At 42.5% G+C, this 25,944-nt stretch overlaps 2 protein-coding genes across 5 annotated transcripts in view; one reads left to right on the forward strand and one right to left on the reverse strand.

Moving 5' to 3' along the window:
* LOC124011393 overlaps positions 1 to 5,512 on the reverse strand; it is a 6,448-nt gene extending 936 nt beyond the window's left edge. Inside the window, exons 1-7 of one of the 3 annotated variants that reach the window (XM_046324729.1) lie at positions 5,343 to 5,472; positions 3,365 to 3,488; positions 1,265 to 1,322; positions 912 to 994; positions 561 to 722; positions 375 to 432; positions 47 to 129 (exon numbers count right to left, since the gene is read on the reverse strand). In XM_046324729.1, the coding sequence (XP_046180685.1) occupies positions 47 to 129; positions 375 to 432; positions 561 to 722; positions 912 to 994; positions 1,265 to 1,322; positions 3,365 to 3,473 (553 nt within the window). In that variant the 5' untranslated portion in view covers positions 3,474 to 3,488; positions 5,343 to 5,472. Of the gene's footprint in view, positions 1 to 46; positions 130 to 374; positions 433 to 560; positions 723 to 911; positions 1,025 to 1,264; positions 1,323 to 3,364; positions 3,489 to 5,342 lie in introns of all 3 variants that reach the window. The other 2 variants (XM_046324720.1, XM_046324738.1) reach the window with 2 other exon arrangements.
* A 1,119-nt stretch (positions 5,513 to 6,631) lies between these two features.
* rabep1 (rabaptin, RAB GTPase binding effector protein 1) lies at positions 6,632 to 25,553 on the forward strand. 2 transcript variants are annotated; one of them, XM_046324774.1, is made up of 19 exons: positions 6,638 to 6,850; positions 11,803 to 11,931; positions 12,089 to 12,292; positions 12,669 to 12,832; positions 13,007 to 13,126; positions 13,734 to 13,869; positions 14,427 to 14,605; positions 14,842 to 14,949; positions 15,657 to 15,959; positions 16,058 to 16,210; positions 16,593 to 16,697; positions 16,983 to 17,099; positions 19,057 to 19,155; positions 19,547 to 19,687; positions 20,662 to 20,851; positions 22,835 to 22,890; positions 23,706 to 23,804; positions 24,113 to 24,229; positions 24,799 to 25,553. In XM_046324774.1, exons 1-19 carry the CDS (start codon positions 6,805 to 6,807, stop codon positions 24,898 to 24,900), a joined length of 2,568 nt encoding a protein of 855 aa, XP_046180730.1. In that variant the 5' UTR covers positions 6,638 to 6,804; the 3' UTR covers positions 24,901 to 25,553. The 2 variants fall into 2 exon arrangements, with proteins under 2 accessions (XP_046180737.1, XP_046180730.1); XM_046324781.1 differs by lacking the exon at positions 19,057 to 19,155 and having other exon boundaries at positions 6,632 to 6,850.
* The last annotated feature ends 391 nt before the right edge of the window (positions 25,554 to 25,944 follow it).

A 25,944-nucleotide genomic window follows, 5' to 3' on the forward strand; every position in this document is an offset into this window, starting at 1 on the left:
CTCATGATTGCATTTCAATGCTCATCCCATGAAACCTGATGCTTACCGGGATAAGATGTGAGACACTGTGTCCTGGGTGGTAAAGGAGTCAAATCATCCTTCAGATCTTTGGGATGATATTTGCTGCTCCTGGATAAGGGAGAAACCCAAGAAATTAGGTGTCCACCTTGGAAAATGCTTTTGACAAGCCCCCTCTCATGTCCCCGGACTACTGAAAATCCTTAAAACAAATGGCCCTATATTGTTGATTAAAAGGTTTGAGGGGAATACAGGACCAAAATGTGGTTTTGTGTTAATGATGAGTCAACAAAATCACTCTATAAATATTCATTGAAATGTTAAATTACATCAACTGAATAGTGCAAGACACTTACTGGGCATAATACTCAGACATTGTGTGACTTGGCGAATTTGTATTATATTGTTCAGCAGCTGTAAAAAAAGATGATAGTTGTTGAGACAATGTGCACAGACTTTGAAAAAGATAGTTCATATCAACAGTGTCTAGTATAGTCTCTGTTGCCTCTGGCCTTATCCCACATCATCATAGTCCTCCTCACTCTGACAGTCTGCTCCGATGTCATCATAGTCCTCTGAAATGCTGTCATGACACACGTCCTGACACACCTCTGTCTCTGTGTGATGGTACGGCGGAGGAGGGGCCTCGTTATCTACTTTCACATTGTAGGGTATCTCTGCAAGGTTCTCATAGCTTTCGATCTCTGGAGAGCAGACACACACATTAACCATTGAAGCTGACATTGAACACACAAAAGGTGTTTTCTTACTGTGGGCTTAAAGGTTCCTATTGTGAATATTATAACACAACAGCTTTATCCTTGTGTAATATTAATCTCATTGTGTGCTTATGATTGCATTTCAATGCTCATCCCATGAAACCTGATGCTCACCGGGGTAGGATGTGAGAAACTGTGTCCTGGGTGGTAAAGGAGGCAAATCATTCTCCAGATCTTTGGGATGATATTTGCTGCTCCTGGATAAGGGAGAAACCATTGGGAGAAACCTGAGAAATTAGGTGTCCACCTTGGAAAATGCTTTTGACAAGCACCCTCTCCCTCCCCCGGACTACTGAGAATTCCTAAAACAACTGGCCATATATTGATTTTAAGGTTTGAGGGGAATTGAGGACCAAAGGTATGGTTTTAATTGTGTTAATGAACAACAAAACCAATCTCTATATAATGTCAATAAAATGTAGGTTACATTTTCATCAGCTGAAAACGGAATAGTGCAAGAGACTTACTGGGCATAAGACTCAGGGATTGTGTGACTTGGCCTATTTGTATTGTATTGTTCAGCAGCTGTAAAAAATATGATAGTTGTTGAGACAATGCACAGACTTTTAAATAGACTGTTCATATAAGTAGTGATGAAAATGGACCTGGAATTCTAACAACAGTGCTTTTAGTGATGTACACTGAACAAAAATATAAACCCAACATGCAACAATTTCAAGATTTTTTTTAGTTACAGTTCATGTAAGGAAATCAGTCGATTGCAATAAATTGATTAGGCCCTAATCTATGGCTTTCACATGACGGGGAATACTGGTATGCATATGTTGGTCACAGATACCTTAAAGAAAAGGTCGCGGCATGGATCAGAAAACCAGTCAGTATCTGGTGTGACCACCATTTGCCTCAAGCAGCATGACACATCTCCTTCACATAGAGTTGATCAGGCTGTTGATTGTGGCCTGTGGAATGTTGTCCCACTCCTCTTCAATGGATGTGCGAAGTTGCTGGATATTGGCGTAAACTGGAACACGCAGTTGTGCGTGTCGATTCAGAGCATCCCAAACATGCTCAATTAGTGACATGTCTAGTGAGTATGCAGTCCATAGAAGAACTTGGACATTTTCAGCTTCCAGGAATTGTGTACAGATCCTTGCTACATGGGGCTGTGCATTATCATGCTGAAACATGAGTTGATGGAGGTGGATGAGTGGCATGACAATGGGTCTTATCACGATATCTCTGTGCATTCAAATTGTCATCGATAAAATGCAGTTGTGTTCGTTGTCCGTAGCTTATGTCTGCCCATACCATAACCCCACTCCCACCATGGGGAACTTTGTTCACAAAGTTGACATCAGCAAACTCCTCACCCACATGATGCCAGACACGCTGTCTGCCATTGGCCTGGTACAGCTGAAACAGGGATTCATCCATGGCCATCGAAGGTGAGCATTTGCCCACTGTAGTTGGTTACAACACCGAACTGCAGTCAGGTCAAGACCCTGAAGAGGATGACAAGCGCGTAGATGAGCTTCCCTGAGAAGGTTTCTGAAAGTCTGACAGTCAGAAATTCTTAATTTGTGCAAATCCGGCCTCCCGGGTAGCGCAGTTGTTAAGGGCGCTGTACTGCAGCGCCAGCTGTGCCATCAGAGACTCTGGGTTCGCGCCCAGGCTCTGTCGTAACCGGCCGTGAGCGGGAGGTCCGTGGGGCGACGCACAATTGGCCTAGCGTCGCCCGGGTTAGGGAGGACTTGGTCGGTAGGGATGTCCTTGCCTCATCGCGCACCAGCGACTCCTGTGGCAGGCCGGGCGCAGTGCGCGCTAACCAAGGTTGCCAGGTGCACGGTGTTTCCTCCGACACATTGGTGCGGCTGGCTTCCGGGTTGGATGCGCGCTGTGTTAAGAAGCAGTGCGGCTTGGTTGGGTTGTGTATCGGAGGACGCATGAATTTCAACCTTCGTCTCTCCCGAGCCTGTACGGGAGTTGTAGCGATGAGACAAGATAGTAGCTACTAAAACAATTGGATCTCATGAAATTGGGGAGAAAAAAGGGTAAAATTTAAATTAAAAAAATTGTGCAAACCCACAATTTCATCAGCTGTCCGGGTGGCTGGTCTCAGACAATCATGCAGGTGAAGAAGCCAGGTGTGGAGGTCCTGGGCTGGTGGGGTTACACGTGGTCTGCGGTTGTGAGACCGTTTGTACGTACGGACACATTTTCTAAAATGACGTTGGAGGAGGCTTATTGTAGTGAAATTAACATTAAATTATTGGTAACAGCTCTAGTGTACATTCCTATCGTCAGCATGCCAATTGCACTCCCCTCAACTTGAGACATCTGTGGTGGCATTGTGTTGTGTGACAAAACTGCACATTTTAAAGTAGCCTTTTATTGCCCACAGCACAAGGTGCACCTGGGTAATGAGCATGCTGTTTAATCAGCTTATTGATATGCCACACCTGTCACTAACAGGGATGTAAACAAATGTGTGCACAAAATTTGAGAGAAATAAACATTTTGTTTGAATGGAACATTTCTGGGATCTTTTATTTACATGTTGCATTTATATTTTTGTTCAGTGTAATAGCATCATTGAAAAAACCTACCTTTCTTGGAGATACACTTGTTGATAAAGACAAAGATGAGGCCTATTACCAAGGATACAAAAATCATTCCAAGAACCACCCACAGCAAGAACTCTCGTAAAAGTGCCATTGGTGATCTAGTCCACTGCAAACAAAAGTGCCAAAATATACATGTAAGTAACTGATTATGAACTTCAGATGAATTTGAGGACCTCATGAATTCCAGAGAAATGGCTACTTGAAAATTTTTGCAAGGAATGTAAATCAACATTGTTCTGAATTTCAACTTTTCAATTCAGTTGTTCAGTGCTTTATTGGAAACATGAGGACTTTGAACATTTAAGTTTTGTTCTGAATCTCCATGGCATGTCACTTCCCCTTTTCTGAGCTGACCAAGTCATGTGGTTATTTTAGACTGCACTGTATATGAGCAGACAATTGTACTACATCAAAGGTGTAAGGCAAAAAGTGATTAGATTTTTCTCATAATATATCTCTGATTCTTCAGCTTTTTTGACTGTCAAGCTCAACCCTGAGCACCCTTACATATACACTACTGTTCAAAAGTTTGAGGTCACTTAGAAATGTCCTTGTTTTTGAAAGAAAAGCTTTTTTTGTCCATTACAATAACAACAAATTGATCAGAAATACAGTGTAGACATAGTTAATGTTATAAATGACTATTGTAACTTAAAACGGCATATTTTTTCATGGAATATCTACATAGGCGTACAGAGGCCCATTATCAGCAACCATCACTCCTGTGTTCCAATTGCACTTTGTTAGCTAATCAAGTGTGTTTAAAATGTTATCATTTTAAAAGGCTAATTGATCTGTCACGAGTCCGACCGAGGGTGGCTCCCTTTCCCGGTCGGGTGGCGCTCGGCGGTCGTCGTCGCCGGCCTATTAGCTACCACTGATTGTTTTTTCCTCCCCCTCCTTGTAATGTTTATTGTTAGCACCTGTTAGGGAGTCATTAGTTGGGCTTTATTAGACAGCCGGCCCGCCTGGTTCTTTGTGCGGGATTAATTATTGTGACCTTCGGTTATGTACTAGAGGAACGTGTTTGTTCCCGGTCGTGTTTCTGTTGTGCTGTTTTCGTCCCCGTGTTTGGGTCATTTGGTTTTGTAACACCCCGTGTTGCGTGAGTGCATTAAAGAGCACAGTATTGTAATCTCTGTTTCCTATGTCTGACTCCACCCACACCCACGACACCCGGAGCGTTAGATGATCATTACAAAACCCTTTCGCGTCGTGCCTAAGAACAGTCCTAGTCGTGGTATATTGGCCATATACACAATCCTCGGGCCTTAATGCTTAATTATATAATTGACAAATAATTTACATATAATTTACATATAATACAAATTCACATTTTAACTATAATGAATGTTAAGTTTTAAAATGTCTCATTAACCGTGTTAGCCACAGACACAGCTGGTAAATGGTACTAATTCACACTTATCTCTGTGACCAGAGCTTGATGTAAATTACCTCAGTTTATCAGACAACATTACATTTACATTTAAGTCATTTAGCAGACGCTCTTATCCAGAGCAACTTACAAATCCTTTCACAGCTGCATATGATTTTATAGAACAATGTGTCTAAATAACTTTCAACAATATCATTTTTATACACAATACAAAGATGTTGCAGGGTAGGCTATTGTTAAATGTGTATATTTATTATACTTTAACAGTAGATCTCAGCATACATGATAAATTAGTCCTTTATTTATTATAAACTACCATCACCAACAGTAATTATCATACAAAATAAACCTCAGCTTGCGTCTGTAGTTTATTCTTGTCATTTCAGTTATTTCATCAACACTAATAAAATAACAACAATATCACCTATTGTATTTATTTTACAATAATGTTCTATGGTCAGCACAGTTTTATAGTACGCTAGAATAAAATATTTTGAATACAAAGACGCATTTTCTTGTTCTTATGACAATAGAATACACTCAAAATGATAGCATATGCCTTACCTTACAAGGAAAGTCGAACAGCTGAAAACTAGGGTTGTGTGGGTCAATGATATTCTCACTTCTAAGCTGTGTACAGAAGATAGGGGAACTCTTATGGTGGCATAATGCATTTCTGAGATCTGCAGCCGACTCATTTCCTCTCAATCATATTTAAGGAACTCCCAGCTACTTCCCCCACCCATCACTCCGCTCCACTGGTTCAGATACTTTTATAGACCCTTTTGAGCTGTTGAGACCATGCAGAGTGTGAGGATGGGGGAGAAGGGGGGGGGGTGAGTGTATGTGTATGTGGCTGTTAATATTGTCTAATTTGTTAGCTAGTTTGTATGGATAGTTCAACAAGTAGTTTGAGTCAAAGTAATATTGTCTTGGGTGAAAGCACCACATACTGAATGGCATCACGACATCTAGGATGTGATCTCTCGACTTGTGCTGCGCTCGACTGGTGGTGCGTAGAAATGGCGCATTGACGTCAATTTGGCAACTCGTAAATACGACCTTCCTACTGGGAAAAATGCATGTGAACGCCCCTCCAATCTGTAATTATGACTAGGAAAATTGGGAATGATCTCTTGACCCCGATCTTTCCCACATGCTGAACTTTGACATCATGCACCACTGAAAATGGCAACAAACACAGTGGTCAATGGTGAGAATGGTTATTGCGTTCCTTCCAAGCTCTGAGCATGTGAATGCCCAAATCGTTCCTCTGTAGTAGGCAAGACGTTCCTCCGATCACTCCGACATGATATGAATGCGGAAAAAGAGTTTCCCCACTTGGAAATGATCAGAAGCAGCCAATAGGAAGCTCCATGCCAGGGGTGTCAAATGCCTTCGGTCTTCAATATATGGTTTATTTTATAAAATAGAAGTTTCGTAAGGCTTTGATTGTTAAGAGTGTACTGATACGAGTAGGACACGTGACATCCTAGCAAAATTGAGAAAGTCATAAACCCCGCCTATTTCTACATTGTATCTTCTTAAAATGTGATTTTAAACCTAACCACACGGTTAACCTTATGCCTAACCCTAATCTTGAATAAAAATAATATTTTTTACTATAGCCAAATATTTATTTTGTGGCTATGGTAACTAGTGAAAACCATTGTGTGTGTGTTGTTCACACGCGTATCTGCCCTCATGATCCCACTTGTTGATCTTGCCTCCTACCGACTGCCTTCCATTTTTGAATAAATGCATTTTCGTTGTTAGAGCGGCCACTAGAGTATGTTGTCAATATAATGGATAATCTGGGATATAGCCATTTGTGACTGTGGTAACTAGTGGAACCCCCCGATATTTATGTGGTAGTGTTCACACATGCGTAGTGTGCTGTTTCCCCCAATGACGTTGTCTTCCATGTAGCAAGCACTTTCAAGCAGGCTGTTTTCTTGGACACGCCTAGCTAGCTAGCTTTCCTCCAACACCGCGCCGGTTATTGCAATTCCATCCCCTGGAAACCATGGCCGACCAGGCCTCGGGATCCGCCCGGCAGCCCCAGCATGACGGTAAAGATTTGTTCTTTTTTGATAGTCTTTATGTGGTATAGTCTCGATTTAATACAGATAATTAAACGGCCTGTGAATAATCGGGCTCCGTAAGCACCATCACCCGACGTGTCACTCCCTCTCCCTGGACATTATTTCAATGTTCTCTCTGCTGGATATATTCATACATAGCGAGCTACACAGGCCCAAAACTAGATTTCCATACGTTGTTGGAAAATAAATAGACCCATGTTGGCGTTAGCTAGCTAGTCGAACGGTGTTGATGTTAGCTAACTAGCTAGTTAGCTACCACTATACCTGTCATTGTTGTTTTGAAGCCATTGACAGTAGGCGAGACCATCGACGCAGTGGAAACTGGAAAGGGATAATGCTGGCAGTCACATTTGTACAAGTATCAAACGTTTTCGAACAGTGTTTATTTAAACATTAATATTGTAACATTTAGCTAACGTTAGTTTTCCATCCCCTTGTTTGCTAAATGTAGTTAGCTGCATAGCTTTTGTCTACTCTAACTAACAGGGGACTATCCCATTCATAGATTCTAAGTGCTATAGCTCCTATTGCCCGAGGGAGTTTTCATTAGAGCCCGACGCTTGCTCTAAACGTTATTAACTCACATCGCTTGAGAAATAATTTTCAAAAAACACAAAAGGTTAAATTACCTCACACCTTTTTGTTAGGGTTAGTGTTCCTATGTCAACAATAGACTAATGAATACCAAAATATAGTTTTCGGATGGAATTTTTCTTTAACAACGTTTGATTATGGAAGAAACTGGGGAGGAAGTGTGTCTCCATCAACTGGAGGCACACACAACTTGTTGATCTGTGCAAAACGGCTACAGTAAGTGTTTTTTATTTTTAATATTTCTCGCAGATATGAAAGATAAGGGGCATATGTTTTAAAAAACGGTTTGAGTATTGACTATTCTACATGTTAAAATACCTTGTCTGAATTTGTAGTTAACCAAATGCGGGCGAATGTACATGGAGAAGGATTTTCGAGAGCGAGCAGGGGACATGGACCAATTTTGAGTTTCAGGCCCTAGCTAGTTTGCTAGAAGTAGCCACGCAGATACATCGTTGGCCAAAATGTATTGATAAATTCAGCCTATGACTGAATTCAATTTACAGGATTCTTGCAGATTTTGTCGAACTATCTACACCAGATCTTGCAATGGAGATAATGAGTTGTGTCAAAGGTTGTAATGTTACTGATGTCATCCCACTCTGAAATATGTCATGCTCTGCAATATGCACAAGCTGACATTGTCACACCTCTGTTCATTTTCACAGCCTCTGACTTGTATGCCATTTCTAGGAGTTGTCCAAAGTAGAGGTGCTCCATATCCGTCCTCAGTTTAGCACAATGTTTTTGGTTCAGTGTGTGTTTATAGCGACTTTGAGATTCTACTTCTAATGAAAAGTGCTATCTATATAAAATACTATTATTGAGGCTACATTCACCAGGTGCTAAATGAGTGCAATAACACATTTAATTGACTAAAGACAGGCTTTGCAAAAGGCAACACTGATCTGACGATTTTACCGCTTAGTATGGAAAATGCGCCGCAAAGCGCTACAGAGGTTTGTGTGGACAGCCCGGTACATCACTGGGGCAGAGCTCCCTGCCATCCAGGACCTCTATATCAGGCGGTGTCAGGAAGGCCTGAAAAATTGCCAAAGACTTCAGCCACCCATGCCATAGACTGTTCTCTCTGCTATCGTCTGGCAAACGGTACTGGAGCATCGGCTTTCGAACCAACAGGCTCCGAGATAGCTTCTACCCCAAGCCATAAGACTGCTAAATAGTTAATTACCTGGACAATCTGCATTGACCTTATCTTGCACTGATTCTATGCACACTCACAAGACTATATTCTGTTTATACACATTTACATACACGACTGTACAGACAAACACACACGCATACACACATGCAGACACATTCACACTCATCCTATGCTGCTACGCTATTCTTTATTTTAATTTTACTATTATCTATCCTGATTCCTTGTCACTTGACCCTGCCATTATGTACATAGCTACCTTAAATACCCCATCACCTTGTTATGGTACTGGTACTCCCTGCATATAGCTTAATTATTGTCTATTTTTATTCCGCTTGTGTTTCTATTTGTCTTAACTCTGCATTATTGGGAAGGCCTCATAACAAGAATTTCAATGTAAAGTCTACACCCGTTGTATTCGGTGCATGTGACAAATACATGCTGCCAAACATACCCTCGTAAAACTGACTATCCTACTGATCCTTGACTTCGGCGATATCATTTACAAAATAGACTGCATCCAATTTGCTGAGTAGTGTGTAGGAGGCTATCACAGTGCCATCCGTTTTGTCACCAATGCCCCATATACCACCCACCATTGCGACCTGAATGCTCTCGTTGGCTGGCCCTCGCTTCATATTTGTCACCAAACCCACTGGCTCCAGGTCATCTATAAGGTAAAGCCCCGCCTTATGTCAGCTCACTGGTCACCATAGCGGTAGCGGTACCCACCTGTAGCACACTCCAGCAGGTACAGTTGAAGTCGGAAGTTTACATACACTTATGTTGGAGTCATTAAAACTAGTTTTTAAACCACTCCACATATATATTGTTAACAAACTATAGTTTTGGCACGTCTGTTAGGACACCTACTTTGTGCATGACACAAGTAATTTTTCCTACAATTGTTTACACCCAGATTATTTCACTTATAATTTACTGTATCACAATTTTACTGGGTCAGAAGTTTATATACAGTAAGTTGACTGTGCCTTTTTAAACAGCTTGAAAAATTCCGTTAAATTATGTCATGGCTTTAGAAGCTTCTGTTAAGCTAATTGACATAATTTGAGTCAATTGGAAGTGTAAATCCTTGGGAGCAATTTCCAAACGCCTGAAGGTACCATGTTCCTCTACAATTGTACACAAGTATATACACCATGGGACCACGCAGCTGTCATACCACTCAGTAAGGAGATGCGTTCTGTCTCCTAGAGATGAATGTACTTTGGTGCGAAAAGTTCAAATCAATCCCAGAACAACAGCAAAGGACCTTGTGAAGATGCTGGAGGAAACGGGTACAAAAGTATCTATATCCACAGTAAAACAAGTCCTGTATCGACATAACCTGAAAGGCCGCTCTGCAAGGAAGAAGCCACTGCTCCAAAACCGCCATAAAAAGCCAGACTACGGTTTGCAAATGGGGACAAAGATTATACTTTTTGGAGAAATGTCCTCTAGTCTGATGAAACAAAAATAGAACTATTTGGCCATAATGACCACCGTTATGTTTGGAGGAAATAGGGGGAAGGCTGCAAGTTGAAGAACACCATCCCAACCGTGATGCATGGGGGTGGCAGTATCGTGTTGTGGTGGTGCTTTGCTGCAGGAGGGACTGGTGCACTTCACAAAATAGATGGCATCATGAGGCAGGAATATTATGTGGATATATTGAAGCAACATCTCAAGACATCAGTCAGGAAGTTAAAGCTTGGTCTAAATGGGTCATCCAAATGGACAATGACCCCAAGCATACTTCCAAAGTTGTGGCAAAATGGCTTAAGGACAACAAAGTAAAGGTATTGGAGTGGCCATCACAATGCCCTGACCTCAATCCTATAGAACATTTGTGGGCAGAACTGAAAAAGCGTGTGTGAACAAGGAGGCCTACAATCCTGCCTCAGTTACACCAGCTCTGTCAGGAGGAATGGTTCAACATTCACCAACTTATTGTGGGAAGCTACCATGTGGAAGGCTACCAAAGTATGTTTGACCCAAGTTAAACAATATAAAGGTAATGCTACCAAATACTAATTGAGTGTATGACCCACTGGGAATGTGATGAAAGACATAAAATAGTGATTTATTTCAGCTCTACTATTATTCTGACATTTCACATTCTTAAAATAAAGTGGTGATCCTAACTGACCTAAGACATGGAATTTTTACAAGGATTAAATGTCAGCAATTGTGAACAATTGAGTTTAAATGTAGTTGGCTAAGGTGTATGCAAACTTCCGTCTTCAACTGTACATTTCACTGGTACCTCCCCCAAAGATAATTCCTCCTTTGGCTGGCTTTCCTTCTAGTTCTCTGCTACCAGTGACTGGAACGAATTGCAAAAATCACTGAAGCTAGACACTCATATCTCCCTCACTAACTTTAAGCATCAGTTATCAGAGCAGCTTACAGATCATTGAACCTGTACATAGCCCATCCAACTACCTCATTCCCATATTTTTATTTAAATATATATTTTTGCTCCTTTGCATCTCTACTTGTGCAGAAGATTAATGTACATCTATCACTCAGGTTTATTTGCGAAATTGTAATTATTTTGCCACTATGGCCTATTTATTACCTTACCTCCCTAATCTTACTTCATTTGCACACACTGTATATAGACTTTTCTATTGTGTTATTGACTGTACGTTTGTTTATTCCATGTGTAACTCTGTTTATCTTGGCCAGGTCGCAGTTGTAAATGAGAACTTTTTCTCAACTGGCCAACCTGGTGAAATAATAATCTGTCCACCAGTTAGACCTCCATTTATTATATTATAAACAACACCAACAGGGATTATTGTTGAAGTGAAAACCAAGTGACCCTCAAATTGAGTCCTGCCTTGGCAATACCAAAAATGTAGTTATGGATTGCCCCTCGCAAAGCTCTGACCAAGTCCTTGAGGCCGATACGTAAAGCTTATTAAAGAGCAGTGATACTATCAAGAATAGTGCAGGTTTCTTCTTTTTTTCTTATCTTATTCAACTGTTACCATGCACCTGCAACAAAGATGGCTTAGATGTGCGAGTGCCTTTTGACTTTTCCCTTGAAATAAATGAAATCGCTGCTTTCAGGCTGGTTGTATTGCAGTGTGTAGACGAATACCCTTTTTTCCCCCTGGAAGTTTCTTTAGTGTTCTTGTTTTATAATTTCCCTTAGCGGTGCTCCAGCAGCGAGTGGCAGCCCTGGAGCAGGAGAGAGCTGACTTTGTCAAGCGCAAACAGCAACTGGAGTCTGAGTTCAACCAGAAACGGGCCAAGTTCAAAGAGCTCTACCTGTCCAAAGAAGGTGACTGTTCAATCTGCTGTCCGCATTATGCCATGTTGCTAATGGTAAACTTGTGTAGTTAGCTTCATGATTATGGACCCTGGTCTCCTGGAACATATCCAACCTTATCATGGGTTACCTCCTATATTTTCCTCACCGTTCCTCTCTTTCCTCACAGAGGAACTGAAGTGCCAGGCAGCGTCTCTGGAGGGGGCCCAGTCGGAGCTGAGCCGTGTACAGGCCCAGCTGGAACAGGCCCAAGCTGACATGGAGAACATCAAGGCGGTGGCCACTGTGTCAGAGAGCACCAAGCAGGAGGCCATTGACCAGGTCAAGGGACAGTGGCAGGAGGAGGTGGCCTCCCTACAGGCCATCATGAAAGGTACTGTAGCTAGGCTAACTCTACATTGCCTCCTCTGGCCCTAATTTTGCCATTCAGTATCTAGTTGGTGACTCTGTTGGAAGGATTCCAGTAGCTGTAAATAACCCATGTAACATTTCCTCTAGACTAGGCCTGCATGAAAGGCAGTCATTTTGATCCCATGTCATTGCCATGCTTCTGTTATAGAAGTAGCATCTTAGCTTGATACGCAGAATTGAACATAGAATAAAAAATGGTTAGCAAATAAAGTTTGTTAAATTGAGTTGAGTAGGTATCTATTAATGAGCCTGATTTGAAAATCCACTTCTACTCTTTACACTGAGGATCAGTTATGAGCACATTGACTGGTACTGTGTTATCTCCCCTCCCCCCTCAGACACAGTGCGTGAGTATGAGGTGCAGTTCCACCAGCGCCTTGAGCAGGAGCGTGCCCAATGGAACCAGTACAGGGAGGTGGTGGAGAGGGAGATGGGCGAGCTGAGACACCGCCTCTCTGAGGGCGGCCAGGAGGAGGAGAACCTGGAGAACGACATGAAGAAGGTTGGCTGGTTTCACACCGGGGGGGGGTGGTGTCATCAAAGTACATTCATCCTTTCATCAGTGTTGGGGTCACTTCCATTGCAATTCAATCAATTTAATAAAAACAGAAAATCTCCATAGAGAAGCCTTGAAGAGAATTGGAATGTGACTCGATTTGAATGTGTTTTCCCCAAGGCCCAGGAAGATGCAGAGAAGCTACGGTCAGTGGTAATGCCTATGGAGCAGGAGATAGCAGCTCTGAAAGTCAAACTGACTGTGGCAGAGGACAGGGTGAAGGAGCTGGAGGCCTCGAAGGTTAGTCAAAAGGGTCTGGAAAGGAAAACAAAGACTTTTACAACACAGACAAGATCGCCATGCTTATTTTATTAACAAAACAATCTTATCCATCCAAGATGTCAATTGCAGTATGGGTTATATCTAGACGACGGTAGGCTAGATTCAGCCGTGGGTCGATTTGACGGAGTGGATGGTCAGGGGGCGGTAACCTAATTATAATTTGTACACTGCAAATTGACCACAACTCAGCCTAAAAATAGATTTGTATTTGAAAATTACAATGAGACACGATCACATGTGTCTATAGGGAACAGATTTCCTAAATTAAACACATTTTTTTGCTGAATTCCTGGTTATTTTTTTATTTATTTTTTGCCCAAAACTAAAATAATAAAAATATCCCTTGCGGGCCGGTTTTGGCTCGCAGGCCACCTTTTGCTGACCCCTAATTTAGACCATTTGCAGAGGACCATGAATTTAGGATCATTATTTATGACATTTATAGACAAATAATCTAGGCAAAACTGTCTGAAGTGATACAGTGGAAGAAATACTTCCTAAAAATGGCTTTCATTTTAAATATGTCATTTGAGTTACTGATAAATGACTTGTTTTCATTCTGTAGGTAAAGGAGCTCAATCATGTCCTGGAAGCAGAGAAATCCTGCCGCACAGACCTGGAGATGTACGTGGCGGTGCTCAACACTCAGAAGTCAGTCCTTCAGGAGGATGCAGAGAAACTACGAAAAGAGCTCCACGAAGGTGACACACTCGTAAAGCTTTTTTTTTTTTAAGCAAGCTGTTAGCAGTTGATGTTATTCTTTAATAACACAGACCCCAAAGCAAATCAAGGGGATGAAAATAGGTTTTCAAGTAGGACAAATCATGTTTGGATGTAGATTGCCATTCTCCCCACAGAACAAAGGGACAGCATGTAGTTTTATAACCCAGCCCTTGCCTGTGGTTGACCAATTAGAATTCCTTGCAGTAAAACTGGGCCAATGGCCAAATACAAGTATCCTATTTCAGGCTCACTGTATAGACAAATTCCTCCCATTAATCCCATATTACAGAAAAAACACTATTTCCATTCATCTTTAGTACTCTATTGACTTTTAATCCTCTGTCTCTCGTATTCTAATGACCTCTTGTCCTCTCTCTGCGTTGTGTATTTCTTTCAAATTTTCTTGTACTGTCAAACATAAGGATAAGAGATGTAAGACATTTCAATACAGAAGTACAGCACATAATTGTCCCTTTTTTTCCCCTCTATCTCTCGCTATATATATATCTGTCATGTTATTTTCTTCCATGGTCAGTGTGTCACCTCTTGGAGCTGGAGCGGCAGCAGCACAACCAGCTGAAGCACACTTGGCAGCGGGCCAACGACCAGTTCCTGGAGTCACAGAGGCTGCTGATGAGGGACATGCAGAGGATCGAGAACGTGCTCTCTTCTGAGCAGCTCCGGCAGGTGGAAGAGATTAAGAAGAGGGACCAGGTACGCACACCTGGAGTCTGAAGGGGTGTGGGGGGGTTTAGTGGCCTGGGGTGTGTCTGGCCGTGCAAGATTGTATGAGACAATATATGAGGAATAGAGTAAATACTGACAGTGTAATGACAGACAATTTGACGTGATATTGTGTGTGCATGTGCTCTTATGGGAATGCCAGTCAGTTAAAAAGGCGTAAATACCCTGTCAAAGTGTAGTCCATTTATTGACATTGTTTCCCTCAGGAGGAGGATGAGAAGGAAAGGATCAGCCAGGCCAAGGAGCAGAACGAGGAAGACAGGACAGAAACCGAACCTTTAGAAGACTCATTCCTTGGGCTCAGTATTGAAGAGGTATGGATATGAGGTCACCAACACCTTACAGAGAGCACATGCCTCAGACACATGTGACCTTCTCTCTTTAAAACATTATCTCTTCAGTTCACATTGAATATGAAATAGCCATAAAATCTGGACATTAACTCTACATCTTTACAATGACTTTGGGTCTCGTTGAATGTATAAGGTAACCTCTCCACCTAATCCGCTGTGACAAGCATGGTCAATTGTAGTCTAAAATGCCATCTCCTTAAATATCTTGGAGAATTTCTTTAATGACACCAACATAAGTATTCCAGAAATTGGTCTAAAGCATGTGATTTTGTTCAAAGCACTATTCTCTGACAATGTACCTCTCATTTCCAGTTTTGACATCGCACTCACAACAAAAGCACATCCCCACACATTTTCTTTCTTTTGCTCTCTGCCATTCTGAGTCTCTGAGGCTGTGTTTATACAGCCACCCTAAGAACCCAAATCTGATTTTCTTTCTATATCAATTTTTCTTTTCTGACTCGCACTGTTTTGCATGTGACCCATATTAGATTTGCACACTGATGCAATGCTTATTTCCTGTCACTGGAAAAGATCCGATGGGAATGGGATATGTAAATAATTGGCAAAAGATCTGAATGGGCTGACTGTGAACGCAGCCTGAAGTGCTACTCCTCTACTTCTGATCATTACAACCATTCTCTCCCTCCCTCTCTTCTCTCCACCAGCCCCACAGTGCCCACGGCTCCATGCACTCCTTAGACTCTGACCTGGTGGCAGGGGGCCCTATGGACCTCTACAAAGACGGCCTTCGGAGGGTTCAGTCCACAGACAGCCTGGGTTCCTCTCCTGGTCTCCAGGGCCTGGGTGGCTACAACCATAAGGCCAAGTCGGCCAGCCACCTAGATGAGTCCGACTTCGGACCCCTGGTGGGGGCGGACTGCGGGGCCTCTGAGGGCCTGGCGGGCTTTGGGGACACGCTATCGGTCAGCTCCATCCAGCTGACGGCCGGCCACTTCCTACTCACCAAGGTCTTAAGTCAACTTTTTATTAGACTTTCATGTATTGAGTCTGTAAAACGATTGATCTTTTTAAATGCAGTTTTAAATAATGATTTGTTATGATCCAGGACCAGGAGAAGGCTATAAAGGCCATGACGCCGGAGCAGGAGGAGACTGCATCACTGATGTCCAGCATCTCCCACGCCCACGACACCACCTTCCTGACCCCGTCAGGCTACCGCCTGGTCAGTGACCAGGAGTGGAACCTGCTTCAGCAAGAGGTCAGACAGTTTCATACAGTGTTTTGGTTCATTTAAATTGTTTGATGTTTTGGTTGGGTTTTGTTTTGCAGTACAATATTGTCCACTATATGTTGATTGCATGGTAACCGTTGTTGGCTTGTAATCAATCCCTTAACCACTTTGGTTCAAAAGCACCAATAAGTATAATTTAGTACTAAGTACTGTATTTGTTACTATTAGGAAAATACAATGTAGCCTAGGTGTTGAAATAAAGTAAACAATAAAGTAAACATTCTTTACACTGCTATGAATTGTGTAAAGTTTAGTCTGCACACATGGACAGCCTGGGGTTTCCATATAAATATTTTGTAATTACCATGTGGTATTCCTCCTAACTTCATTCTTGGCTGTCTGTCACTAGGTGAAGAACGCAGGAAGGAAGTTGGGACGGCGGTGTGACATGTGCTCTAACTACGAAAAACAGCTGCAGGTCATCCAGGGCCAGGAGGCAGAGACACGCGATCAGGTAATGCCCTCTCTCATTCCCTGTGACACTCTATTACAGCTTAACTTTCTGTGATGTATACACCTGTCAAGGATACTTAAAGGGAAAGTTCCTCCCAAGATCAAAGTCATCTTTAGTGATATTTAGTCTTTCTGTATTCCATGTCATATGTTTGGCTCCCACTAAGCTACATGCATTAGAAGAAATCTGACCACAAGAATCCTAAATTAATGGGGTGAAAGAAAAAGTGCAAGTTCTGGTGCCAATCTTTCTCATTAATTTGTCTCCGTCTCTTTGATCTCTCAGGTAAAGAAGCTCCAGGTGATGCTGCGGCAGGCCAACGACCAGCTAGAGAGAACCATGAGTGAAAAACAGGAGTTGGAGGACTCTGTGAAACAGGGCAACGAGGAAACCACTGCAAAGGTCTGTCCTCCTTCAGCGCCAGCTGTGTCACCAGAGACTCTGGGTTCACGCCCAGGCTCTGTCATAACCGGCCGCGACCGTGAGGTCCGTGAGGCGACGCACAATTGGCCTAGCGTCACCCGGGTTAGGGAGGGTTTGGCCGGTAGGGAAATCCTTGTCTCATCGCGCACCAGTGACTCCTGTGGCGGGCTGGGCGCAGTGCACGCTAACCAAGGTTGCCAGGTGCACTGTGTTTCCTCCTACACATTGGTGCGGCTGGCTTCCGGGTTGGATGGCGCTGTGTTAAGAAGCAGTGCGGCTTGGTTGGGTTGTGTATCGGAGGACGCATGACTCTCGACCTTTGTCTCTCCTGAGCCCGTACGGGAGTTGTAGCGATGAGACAAGATAGTAGCTACTACAACAATTGGATACCACGAAAAATTGGTAAAATAAAAAAATAAAGGTCTTACACATTAATCACACTTCAGAATCCAAAAAGTGTCAAGGATAATAAAGCGTCAGGTAATCTTTATGCTTAGCTCTTTTGTTGTTTTGAGGAGTTATTTCTAATCTTTAAAGAATGTACAGTCGTGGCCAAAAGTTTTGATAATGACACAAATATTAATTTCCACAAAGTTTGCTGCTTCGGTGTCTTTAGATATTTTTGTCAGATGTTACTATGGAATACTGAAGTATAATTACAATTTCAGAAGTGTCAAAGGATTTTATTGACAATTACATGAAGTTGATGCAAAGAGTCAATATTTCCAGTGTTGACCCTTCTTTTTCAAGACCTCTGCAATCCTCCCTGGCATGCTGTAAATTAACTTCTGGGCCATATCCTGACTGATGGCAGCCCATTCTTGCATAATCAATGTTTGGAGTTTGTCAGAATTGGTTTTTTTTTTTTTCCCCCAGACTGATGGTAGCTGATGGTAGCGCACATCAGGACTGATGGTAGCTGATGGTAGCGCACATCAGGACTGATGGTAGCTGATGGTAGCGCACATCAGGACTGATGGTAGCGCACATCAGGACTGATGGTAGCTGATGGTAGCACATCAGGACTGATGGTAGCTGATGGTAGCGCACATCAGGACTGATGGTAGCTGATGGTAGCGCACATCAGGACTGATGGTAGCTGATGGTAGCGCACATCAGGACTGATGGTAGCGCACACTGACTTCTCCAGACAAGCTTTTTTCCGGATGCCCCAAACAATTGGAAAGGGGATTCATCAGAGAAAATTACTTTACCCCTATCCCCTTTGCAGAATATCAGTCTGTCCCTGATGTTTTTCCTGGAGAGAAGTGGCTTCTTTGCTGCCCTTCTTGACACCAGGCCATCCTCCACAAGTCTTCGCCTCACTGTGCGTGCAGATGCACTCACACCTGCCTGCTGCCATTCCTGAGCAAGCTCTGTACTGGTGGTACCCCGATCCCGCAGCTGAATCAACTTTAGGTGACAGTCCTGGCACTTGCTGGACTTTCTTGGGCGCCCTGAAGCCTTCTTCACATAATTTGAACCGCTCTCCTTGAAGTTCTTGATGTTCCGATAAATGGTTGATTTAGGTGCAGTCTTACTGGCAGCAATTTCCTTGCCTGTGAAGCCCTTTTTGTGCAAAGCAATGATGACTGCATGTGTTTCCTTGCATGTAACCATGTTTGACAGAGGAAGAATAATGATTCCAAGCACCACCCTCCTTTTGAAGCTTCCAGTCTGTTATTCAAAGTCAATCAGCATGACAGAGTGCTCTCCAGCCTTATCCTCGTCAACACTCGCACCTGTGTTGAGAGAATTGCCCTCATACAAACTGAGGCAGCAGACTTAATTCATATTTGTGTCATTCTCAACTTTTGTCCACGACTGTACAATGCTTACGGTTGGAATGTGGATAAATCAGGATACGTCATTCTTTTTCTGTGGATTGTATGTTCAGTTATCCTCTGGAGCATGTGGATTTCTTGCTTTTTCCCAGGTCGCTGCTCTCATGCACAGAGTCCAGGAGTCAGAGTCACTGCTTAAAACACTACAAGAGGCCTTCAATCAGGCCAAGAGGAACACACAGGAACAGATGGTGAGCAGCACTTTTCTGCTACAGCCTCTCAATACAGCCTCTGTTTGGGCCTCCGGTGTCTCAATAGTGTCAGTCTGTGCCAGAAGGCCTGTGTAAATAAAGTTAGCAGCAAAAGCATTTGAACATGCCATCGCTGCGTGTGCCTTTTTTTGATTTGGTGATTCAACCAGCTTCTTACTGTAATTACGAAGGATGTGTATCTTGCTGAAGAGGGAGCTAGTGGAAATGTGATGGAATGTTCTGCCTGATAGACGTTTGACCTCTAATCACACTTGTGGTCTCTGTCCTTCAGTCTGTGTCCGGCAGTTCCATTTGACAGTACATTGAAACACCAGGAGGAAACAGGATGATGCCACATGATTTGACTGAGTGCTGTTTTTGCCATAATCAGGCTGTGCTGATGCAGTCCAGGGAGCAGGTTGCGGAGGAACTGAGCAGACTGCAGAGGGACAACGACAGCTTAACAGGCAAACACCGACTCCACTTATCTCTCCAGCAGCAGGAGGACTTCAAACTACCCACCATGGTGCAAGTACGAGACAATCATTCACAGCCACCATTTTGAGAATTGCTCTCAGGTGCATCTCAATAGTCTAAAGGAGAGCCCTCTTCTTTTTTTCACACTAATTCATAGATTTACAGAAGAATGTCTCTTGACATCTGAATAATAAACAAGAGTTCATTGCAAGGACCATCCAGGCTCTTCATTTTTTCCCCCTGTGCTTACATGGCATTGACAAAGATGAAAACATCAGTAATATTCCACATTTAAATCCAAGGGGATAAGGTGATATGTATTTTATTCCTAGATTTAGTCAAGTCATTTTCTAACACTTTGTGTTCCAAATACATAGATTCTGCATAAATTATAGGAGTGTCATGTTAATGTTGTAGAAAAACAAAACACCTGGAATTGTAAAGATCTAGTAACGTTAGCAGACCTGCACAGAATCTGTCGTTCAGAACTGAAACCATCACCTTGACTGACCACGTATTATTTCACTGACTGGTTAATGAACTGGCAGGGAGAACATACTAGGGCCCTTCAGGGTGTTAAGGATTCTATAGTGTACTTGTTGACTGCTTTAACATGAACAAGTCTTTAGAGTGAAACCAAAACTTGATGAAAATGCAGTGTCTAAACTCTCGTAACCACCTTAATGGTTATTGGCGTCTTTTCCTTCCATATAAACTCGTATCTCAGTATTCAATGACATTTTTTTTTAATGAGGTATTGAAATAGGAATACGTTGGAGTAAATGAAGAAAACAATTAAATCTTGGAAGAACTGATAGTAACAAGTATGAAAGGGATGGAACAACTTGGTCTGAAATGTATGAGTAAGTCACCATACACATCTCCAAGTGCACGGTCCCCAGAAGCAGACGGCCGTCTGGTTCACACCATCGAGCTATTTACATGTTCATCAGGTACTTCTTTCACCATTCATATACCCATTGTGACTCACTTAAATTGGTACGTGCAACTATTTCTGCTCCCCTCTAGGAACTACAAGCCCTGGTGCTGCAGTTGCGGGAGGACATAGTTGTGGTGCGCACGGCTGCAGACCACCTGGAAGAGAAGCTGAAGGCGGAGATCCTGTTCCTGAAGGAGCAGCTCCAGGCAGAGCAGTGCCTCAAAGAGAACCTGGAGGACACACTACAGCTGGAGATAGATGGCTGCAAGGAGGAGATAGGTGAGGCTCACCTTCTCATTCCTTAGGCTTGACACATAAGGATAGATAGAGAAGAACCATAGATGTATATTTGACATACAGCTCTGGGAAAGATTAAGAGACCACTGCAAAATTATTCGTTTTTGTTGTTTTACAATTTATAGATATGTGTTTGGGTAAAAATGTTAATTATAGTTTTATTCTATAAACTACTGACATTTCTCCCAAATTCTAAATAAAAATATTGTTATTTAGAGCATTTATTTGCAGAAAATGACAACTGGTCAAAATAATGAAGATGCAGTGTTGTCAGACCTCGAATAATGCAAAGAAAATAAAGTTAATATTCATTTTTAAACATCAATACTAATGTTTTAACAGTGTTCAGAAATAAATATTTGGCAAAACTCTGGGTAATTCATGCGTCTTGGCACGATCTCCACCAGTTTTTCACATTGATGTTGGATGACTTTATGCCACCCCTGGCACAAAAAAAACATTTGTTTAATGGCTCGTGACCATCCATCTTCCTCTTGATCACATTCCAGAGGTTTTCAATGGAGTTCAGGTTTGGAGATTGGGCTGGCCATGACAGGGTCTTGATCTGGTGGTCCTCCATCCACACCTAGATTGTTTTGGCTGTGTGGCATGGAGCATTGTCCTGCTGGAAAAAACAATCCTCAGAGTTGGGGAACATTGTCAGGGCAGAAGGAAGCAGGTTTTCTTTCAGGACAATCTTATACGTGGCTTGATTCATGCATCCTTCACAAAGACAAATCTGCCTGATTCCAGCCTTGCTGAAGCACTCCCAGATCATCACCAATCCTCCACAAAATTTCACAAGACCTGGAGAACCCTACAAGCTACAGTGTCTCACACCTGCTGTGTGAGACACTGTCACTTTGTTGTGCTATAATCCTCATGCTCATTAATCAAGATATCTATTGATTAATGTACCAGATTTACTGAAAGTTTACATTTCATGTGTATGTCCTGGGCAGGTGTAGATGTTTATCTATGGCTCTGAGTTGAGCTATCTGGATACCTGTTGATTAACTGCTGGTGCAGAGTGAATATGAGCAATAAAGAATCTTGAGTTGTATTTAGTAAGAGCCAGAGATGCTAAATATGATGCTTAGCCGTCAGTTCAAACTTGTATGGCTTACAGTAGTTTCAGCGGTACAAATTACAGTGGAGTTAAGGGATAAAACATGTGCTGAGCAAGTGTTCAGCTTCACGGTCACATACTGAACCCATCAGCGCAACTGAACTCAGCTTCTCCACCATGAAATTGCCTGTCTTTTCCTTTGAATTTCATCAAAGACCCTCGTTCTCTGTTTTTCTCCTTTCCTTGTTTCTTGGTTGGTGACTGTTGTTCAGACATCTTGGAAGTTATGAAACACACTGACAAATCTTCTTTAGGCTGTTTGTGTGTTAAGGCTGTACATGTTGGATTAATGACCGTATGACACGGAAACTCACTCACTGCAGTAATGTTTATGAAAATGTGGCATGCCAGATTGGTATGGGAATGAGAGGATTATGGACATAGCACCTGTTATATGCTAGCATAGTCCAGTCATAGCCATTCACTTCAGTTAGCATGGTTATGACTAACCATGTAATACCATTAATATGGCATAACATCATAGCTTTCTTTTTTGTTTGTCTTCAGAAATGTTAATCAAACACACTGCTTAAAGTGCGGAAAAGTTGTTGAATTCTGGCCCAAGTTATGTACACTTGATTGCTCTGTGTGTTAGTCTAATAGCATGGAGGAGTATTTTGTTTGCTTGCTTAGAAACACACACCTCACACACCACTCTCCTTGGCAGAGGAGATTCGCACCCTTTAAGACAAGCCACACAGCACTAATGCATTATTCATGATTTGACAACTCATTTTCCAGGACCTGCATTAGAATTCTAGAACGCATGTCTTGGGTTGATGTTTTGATTACCATCATAATGACACTTTATGAATCTGTTTTTTTCTTTTCCCCAGCGTCATTATCCAGTCTGAAAACTGAGCTGGAGCGAGTGAAAGCTGAGAAAGAACAGGTACATGAACTGTAGGGAGACTGCATGAGTCACGCCTCTGAATGTGAAGTCAGCTTGTCTTGAGTGGCTGCCTTCAATAATGTAATCCCAGCTAAGGCCTAAAACCACTAGCTTGTTGGATTAGTAGTTGCTGTTTGAACTGTATGGAACAATATGTACAAATGTAGGTGTGAATGATTTATTTACCATCACCAATGTGTTATGTGAAAGCTGTTGTAAATTAATGAGGTTATTAATGAGCTACAGGAGGTGCAGGCTTTTGCTCAAGCCTCGCACGTACACACCTGAATTAACCAAGGTCTTGATGTTTAGTTGATTACTTGAATTGGGTGTTTGAGTACTGAGCTGGAACAAAGGCCTGTGCATCTAACCTTCTACCAGGACCAGGGTTGGAGACCATTGGCTTAACCTAATTGTTTTGCTCTGCATCGTAGTCTGTCTGTAGCGTAGCTGACGCACAGATCACGTGAAACAGCGAGAGCTGAGTCCCACTGGTCTGGGCAGGAGGCTGTTATAATTCCATATTCCGCTCTTATCAAGAGCTGACACATTGATTGTTTTTTTCCCCCATGGGGGTTTGAGACCTCTAGTTTGGGTTTGTAAATCAAACAGTTGTAATGGAAGGAGGTGACACTCCATGTTTGAGTGAGAAAGACACAGAGAACCTACTAGTAAGGCACAGCCCCCTTCATTATCAACACATCGTCCAAACAACATCAAACAGCCTCCCCAGACTGTGAAATCAGGACTTTGAGTTTGGTAGTAGACTGTTTATGCCAGTCGTTGATAATAACTGTGATGTACTCATTTCCCAGCTGGAGAGCAGCCTGGCAGAAAAGAGGAAGACATTAGCGAGTGTCCAGGGTCTGAAGAGCAGTCTGGAGGAGCAGCTCAGAGAGCTCACCACAACCAAGGTCAGAGGTCATTCACTGCTCAGACATATCACAGGAGGTTGGTGGCACTTTAATTGGGGAGGACGGGCTTGTGGTAATGGCTGGAGTGGAATAGGTGGAATGGTATTAAATACACAAACATGTTTCAGTGTGTTTGATGCCATTCCATTGGCTCTGTTCCAGCAATTATTAGTCATCTTCCCCACAGCAGACTCCACTGGCCTGTATGTTACAACTGGCCACTGCTGCTGTTTCTTTCTCAACTATCTGTGATAAGTCTCAGCATCGAGTGGGAGTAGTGATACTCAGTGTGCTGTGTGTGGTGACAGACGGCCCTGGAGGCTCAGGCATTGGATGAGAAGGACAAAGCCCTGCGGTTGCAGACGGAGCTGGATGTTAGTGAGCAGGTGCAGAGGGACTTTGTCAAGCTCTCCCAGACACTCCAGGTAGGGACAGTACTGCTGCTGGGTTACCATGGCCACTAGGCTCTCTGAGATCACAAACGGTGGTTACTCTTTAGCTTGGGGTGTTTAACATTCATAGAAAATGCGCCTCCAAAATATGTGTCCTAGGTTATATATGACTGTGCCTCTGTCTATTGGTAGGCAATGCATGCCTTCCCCTAGAATTGGAGGAACACTTACTTGCTTGTAAAATGCATAATAGTATTAAATCAACATTTGTGATGTAGATCTTAGCCATACCTTTCTCTTTGACAAATGGATCTGTACCTTGTCTGACCCATAGAAATAGAGTGAATTCATTCTATTTCTACAGTATGACCTTACACTTGATAGGGGGAGTCTGCATGATCGTGGTGTTACTATGGCAACATTACTCCAACTCTTATAGTATACCTCTTACCATGGCAACCATATACAGCACCTCATCAGTGCTCATTACACTATTTGATAGTGACTTATTTTACTGTATCTGATGTGCGCCATCTACATGGCTGTATGTGTATTTCTAGATCTAGTAAATTCAATATAAATAATTCACTCTTCCCCCTCAGGTCCAATTGGAGCGGATCAGACAGGCTGACTCTTTAGACCGTATCCGAGCCATCCTCAACAACACCAACTTGACTGACATCAGCCAGCTCCCAGAGACATGATACCCTTGGCTGAAACTCCATTCTCCCTCCTGCCCCTCATTTCCCTTTATCTCATTGGCCTAATGACATTCTCCCACCTTTCCAGGCCACTCCCCCACTTCTACCACCCAATTGAAGGGCTCCGGAGGGATAAGAAGGGTGTGGGTGTTTTTAAATGAAGTCTAAATCCAAGATGGAGGATATCTATCATTACAGGAGAAAAGGCCTTTTCTGTATAGGATTTGAAGCACACAAGGCAAGAGTGAAGGTGAACACTACTACTAAGAGGTTGTAAATAACTAAATGACTGTTTCCTGCAGAGTGGTAATTCTTGTATCTTTCCTGTGGTTCTACTGTAGACATTGGACTGGCCATATTAGCCCAACCAAAGGAGGAGTTTGTAGTCTTCTTCTAAGTCACTTTCATCTACAACTTCTCTTTCAGGTAAAGGGAACAAATGGATCCATACAATTTCTGCAAGTGGTTAATACAATGTTCTCGCTCCACTTAGTTTCTTACTTAGTCTTGCCCCCTTATGTTTACTGTTAATCTCCTTTTCTCTCTCCATGCAAGGGTTTTTCTGTATTTTTACTATTTAGACTTCAATTTTCCGATTGACTGACCTTCATGTCTTAAAGTAATGATGGACTGTCATTTCTCTTTGCTTATTTGAGCTGTTCTTGCCATAATATGGACTTGGTCTTTTTCCAAATAGGGCTATCTTCTGTATACCACCCCTACCTTGTCACAACACAACTGATTGGCTCAAACACATTAAGGAAAGAAAGAAATTCTACAAATGAACTTTTAACAAGGGAAAGGGGATACCTAGTCAGTTGTACATCTGAAGGACACCTGTTAATTGAAAGGCATTCCAGGTGACTATGTCAATGGAATGGATAATCTATAGAACTAACTAATTGACTAATTCTTCTGAAGGGTGGATTTTTCATGGTCTGGGATCACCGTTGACAATGTTCCTGTGATTACATTTTCAGTGTCATGCCTGAATGTTAATGGTAACTCATTGATGAAGTTTCTCTGACTTTTGTCCCTCTCTTGCTG

Source organism: Oncorhynchus gorbuscha, linkage group LG02 (genome assembly GCF_021184085.1).
Source record: "Oncorhynchus gorbuscha isolate QuinsamMale2020 ecotype Even-year linkage group LG02, OgorEven_v1.0, whole genome shotgun sequence".
Lineage (NCBI taxonomy): Eukaryota > Metazoa > Chordata > Actinopteri > Salmoniformes > Salmonidae > Oncorhynchus > Oncorhynchus gorbuscha.